The sequence below is a fragment of the Arachis hypogaea genome, chromosome 3 (genome assembly GCF_003086295.3).
Source record: "Arachis hypogaea cultivar Tifrunner chromosome 3, arahy.Tifrunner.gnm2.J5K5, whole genome shotgun sequence".
NCBI lineage: Eukaryota > Viridiplantae > Streptophyta > Magnoliopsida > Fabales > Fabaceae > Arachis > Arachis hypogaea.
The window spans coordinates 48,697,363-48,702,648 of record NC_092038.1 but is presented as its reverse complement, the minus strand read 5'-3'; the positions used below and the strand labels follow the sequence as shown (position 1 = coordinate 48,702,648).

At 32.3% G+C, this 5,286-nt stretch overlaps 1 protein-coding gene across 1 annotated transcript; it reads right to left on the bottom strand.

Moving 5' to 3' along the window:
• Positions 1-1,646: 1,646 nt before the first annotated feature.
• LOC112790520 (serine/threonine-protein kinase RIPK) lies at positions 1,647-5,045 on the bottom strand. Its single transcript, XM_025832959.3, has 5 exons — positions 4,248-5,045; positions 3,827-3,962; positions 3,606-3,742; positions 3,379-3,502; positions 1,647-2,442 (listed from the first exon to the last, which is right to left on the bottom strand). The coding sequence occupies exons 1-5, from the start codon at positions 4,629-4,631 to the stop codon at positions 1,859-1,861; spliced, it is 1,365 nt and encodes a 454-aa protein (XP_025688744.1). The 5' UTR covers positions 4,632-5,045; the 3' UTR covers positions 1,647-1,858.
• Between the last annotated feature and the right edge of the window lie 241 nt (positions 5,046-5,286).

Sequence of the window (5,286 nt, the reverse complement as noted above, 5' to 3'; positions counted from 1 at the left end):
GTCGATCAAAAATAAAGCCAGAATAAAAGGATCTGTGTGTGAGGCGTATTTATCGAAGAAAATCACACTTATTTTTGTTCTTACTCCTTTGAGCCTCGCTTCTAATTTAATCGCACAAGACTTGGCCGTAATATTAACTCCTGTGGTAATTGCTCGTCTGAACCTACCTTGTCTATATTCAATCAAGTTAATTAGCATACTCGAAAAAAAGAAACAATCTAGGTAGTTGGACTTCACAAAACTAAACTTAACCCACTTATACTTCTCCTTAATTGTCTTGAAGTCCATAAAATTTAGAGGGTGTTTGAGATGTTCTACGGAATAGAAAAAATGCAAAAATTTTAGCAATGGTTTCAATCCCATGTGAATGATCTAATAAATGGTGTAACATGTCCTCACTTGCATAATATGATTTGAGGGTCCTAATAGACAATGAACTAGTTGGACTATGATCAAGGTTAATGGAATAAAATTTCATACACCAAAACATGTTTAAAGAAGAGCAACGTACAACACGGTAATTTTTCTGAAGGACGATACTGGACAAGGTGAATATGACTGGTTTGGGTTGTTGATGAAGAAAAATTTAGAAATTAAGTGTTTGAGTCCACAATCAAATGGATTGTCATATTCAATTGTGAATGGTATGATCACGCACAGCCTCAAGACACTCGCATGCATAAAGACTATAAGATAATCGAAGTTAATCATTTTAGGAGGTATGATAGATTTAATTCATTCATCCTAGCACAAAATATACGGCATGTATATTACATGCAATACCCCAAAAAGTCTAGGTCTAATTGGAGAGTTGTGACCAAATGCAAACCAAGAAGTATGATTGAGACGAAAGAAAATGACGATGTGTAAGAGGAGCCATTCCAAAATCTTGAATCAAACTCTGTTAGATTAATAACTAAAACTAAAATTCTAGACATTCTTGCTTCACTTTTATGAAAAGTTGACATAGTCGACCTCCCGGTACATTAACTTCAAAATTTGAATGAAGAAGACGATATGAATGACGAGAATGGTGATACTGATGATAATTCTACCTCTCCGTCTTCTAATGAGTTTGAGTAAATTCGTTTATCTTTTGTTTATCATGTTTTTATTTCGTGTCTTATTATAGCAACATTGGTCTAACTTTGTTTACTTTAGGTGACATAGCAGATGATAGAAATAAAGGGTGAAGTGATGATGGGTGAAATAATGACATGTACTCTTTTATGTAGGAGAAGTTGGAATGATCACATGTAGTGTATTTGTATGTTTAGGATTGACGATATTTTTCTATTTTTGTTATTTCGTTATATTTTAGTTTTGAATAATCTTATAAATTTAATTGAATATATTTTTTTTATATCATTTACTTCCTATATTAAAATTTAATCGTATAACAGGTATCCAAATAAACAGTTAAAAAATATATTTATCGATGGTATAGTATTTAAATTTTGTGATTTGTTTATTTTTTACTCTGTATATCCGAGATATGTAATGACAAAAAAAAACATAAATATTTTATATGTCGCACATTTTAGAAAATAATATATTTAATATTTAAATAAAAAAATTCCTTACTATATAAGCTAATAATAAGAAAGCTAAATTAAATATATAGAAGAAGAATAATGAAAAAACCATTAAAAAAACTCAAACATGTTTTCCTTGCAATGACTATTACACATTTGCATGCTCTTTTTCTCTCTTGCTCATTACACTTGGCCAGTTAGGGTAGCAGTTGGCACGCACGGTATATTCAAAATTAAACAAAAAAACATGGTTGCGAGAAAAATATCTATATACATGTACAATAAAGATATTTATATTATATGCCACGCATGGTAAATACTAACTATGTATGCGAAGGTGGAGAATCTGATTCACTTGATGATGATCTTCTATTCGTGTGGTGTCTCTCATTCTCTGAATTTAAATGTGAATGTGGCCTTGGTGACTTAGGTGATTTAGCAAGCGGATGTGGTCGCCTATGACGATGATGATGATGATGTCCACTTTTCTTCTCCTTGTTAGGAGAAGGAGAAGGAGAAAAAGAAGATTCAACACCACTATTATTATTATTATTACTTTCATTAGGAACGGTATACACAAAGGGCCCAATTGGAATATCATCAAAGTCCTGAAGGGGATCAAGAACCTTAACAACAGCACTCATAGTGGGCCTGTTCCTGGGCCTATGGCTAAGGCATTGGTAGGCCAATGCTGCAGCCTTTCTTGATCCCATTTCAGAGTACTGCCCTTCAAGTTTAGGGTCCATTATCCTTCCAAGTTTTCTTGGGTCATTGAGCATTGGCCTTGCCCATTCCACAAGGTTTTGTTCCCTTGGTACCTTACTCTTGTCCACTGATCTTCTTCCTGTTAGAAGCTCTAACAATACTACCCCAAAGCTGTACACGTCACTCATTGCTGTCAAGTGACCTACACAACAAAAAATATAAGATATTATGAACATTAATGTGTTAGACTGTTCGTTACCTATGCTATAATAAATTATAATTAATTCTGAGGTAATTAATAATTATTAAAATTGAGTTAGGTACAAATTGACAACAACCGTGTTAGCAGTTAACTATCATTAGAAATGTCAAGGTGTTTTTTCTCCTATGATTGTTTTTGTGGACAAATGTAAAGTGGCGGTGCATGATCAATGGTGTAATAAAAGCTAAATAAATATGTTTCTGGTTATAGTTAGAGAATGAATATTTTCATTCTCTTACATGTTATTTGTTATTTGTTCATTATATTTTTGTTTAAATATGTTAAAAAATTGAGTATTATTGTCAAAATAAAAATGATGACAATATCCATTTCATTTTGATTTTATATATATAGGTATTTGCTAAACTTGTATTCCTTTATTTTATTCTATTTTATCTAATAGAATGATAGATAAATGAGAACGAATAGAATAATTGGTGTACATTTTTGTTATGTATATATAGTACAATACAATTATATGTAACTAGTCTATTAGTAAACACGTATAAATTTATCTTTTTATCAGTTAAACGTAGGTAATAGTAAAAAATGTGTAATTACTAATTAATTAATATGGTCAACAGAATTCTTGAATTCAAACGCTAGAAACTGAAAAATACCATTTTAATAAATATTTTATATTTATATATATATTTTATAGGAATGAGATCTAGTTTTTTTAATAATATAGCATATATAGCATGGTTGTACTTATAATATTGATCTACGTCATCAATTCTAGTGTTAATGCCTAAATTAGTATATGTATGGATGTATATATGATTCAAAATAATGAAAATGGAGTATGTATATATATTTAGAATTGTAGCACAGCAAATAAAAAAAAGTTAGAATTGAATAAGAAATAAAATATACCTGTCATGACATATTCCGGGGCAGCATAGCCTTGGGTTCCCATAACACGAGTTGAAACGTGGGTGTCATCTCCTTCAGGACCATCCTTTGCTAACCCAAAATCAGATAGTTTTGCATTGTAATCCTAAAACCATAATTCATATATTGAATGAGTTCAATAAATAATTATTCTAATGGCGAGAGAGAGAGAGAGAGAGAGAAATTATTTATATATTATTGATGCTTACAGAGTCTAACAATATGTTTGAAGCTTTGAAATCTCTATAGATGACTTGCTTCTCTGCCTCATGGAGAAAGGTTAAACCCTTTGCAGCTCCAACAGCAATTTTCATTCTTGTTGACCAGGGCAATGATGCTGAGAATCCTGGAAAAAAAAAACAAGTAAATTAATTAATCCAATATGAAGATTATTATTGAAAGAAAATTAATTATTTAGCTAATATCTTACTTCTAAATAGTTGATTTTCTAAGCTGCCTCTTGGTAAGTATTCATATACCAAAAGCCTATGATCTTCTTCACAGCAATATCCAATCAGCTTCACAAGGTGTGGATGCCTTAGTTGACCCAGGAAAACCACTTCAGTCTGTTGCAAATTAAAACCAAAACAAGCAAGGTTAGAACTTAGAACCCACAAGTCAAAAAACACTAATTATTACCATAAATTCATAATTAACCACTTATTATATCATTAATCACCAAGGTATTATATTTATAATAATGGGATCAATTACACTTTTATATTAAAAAATTTGGCAGTATTGTCCGCATACAATAACATTTTATTTGCAAAGGTAGGTATAAAATCGACTTCCGATCCCTTGATTATATTATTTAATTAATATAATATTGAATATTAATATATACATACCAACCACTCTTTATGGCCTTGGGAGCCATCCAAGTCCAAGAGCTTAACAGCAACAGGCTGAGGCTTAAGGCCATGCCTAAGCTTATCATCAATGAAGCCCTTGTGAACCGGTCCGAACCCGCCTTCGCCAAGGAAGTTACTGGACGAGAAATGCTGAGTGATGAGCTTGAGCTCAGCCAGCGTGAAGACATGCAGGTTTGTTCCCGCCAGCGACATCGACAGATCCTCCGAGAATGTTGTGCTTGGGAAGCTCAAGTCACTCACTGATATCCTCTGCGAACATATTGGCTTCGTCGAAACCACTCTCTTCGGCTTTCTTGATGGGTACTCTCCTTTGTAACATCCCGGCAACATTGATTTCCATATTCCTTTCATGAATGTCATTCTTCTTCTTTCTTCAATCAATGAATCGATATGATATGATACTAGTGTATATTTATATATATGGTGATGCACTTGGTGGGAATATGAGAGTGTTAGGTAAGAAGGATCGAGAGAGATAGTGTGTGGTAAGGTGGAAATGGAAAATGGGGTTTTGGACTTTTCAAGAGAGAATGTAAATTAAAATAAAGAGAGTTCTAATATTCAAAATCTTCAACTGCACCAAGAGAAAATGGAGAGGCTTTTCTACCTTCTTTCGTTGGTTGATTTTTTCTCCATCTAGGTTCTAATTTCTTTTTTATTAGTTGTGTAGGTATATGCAATTTGGAATACTTGCACTCTTTAATTGTGTCTGCGTGTATATTTATAGAAAGAGAGAAGTTTTCGATACTTGCATGCAGTGGTTGTTTGGCAAGCAAGAAAAGACCAAAAGATTTGAACAACTTAATTAATTAAGATTTTGATTATTATTATTTGATTTAAATGGGAAACCCCAAGTCTACGATGTAATTATCAAAGCAAAATGACATGCCTACCCTCCGTTCCTTGACTTTGATGCATTAATGGTTATAAGTTTGGAAAAGGAGGAACTTTTTCGGCTCGTCTTCTTATCTTATTATATATGTAATAATTTGCAACCTTTCCGATTTCAAAAGCA

Coding starts and splice junctions, on each gene's coding strand:
- LOC112790520 (XM_025832959.3), bottom strand. CDS start 4,631: ATGACATTCATGAAAGGAATATGGAAATCAATGTTGCCGGGATGTTAC. Junction 3,503..3,605: donor CAAACATATTGTTAGACTCT/GTAAGCATCAAT, acceptor TTATGGTTTTAG/GATTACAATGCAAAACTATC. Junction 2,443..3,378: donor CCCGGAATATGTCATGACAG/GTATATTTTATT, acceptor TTTGTTGTGTAG/GTCACTTGACAGCAATGAGT.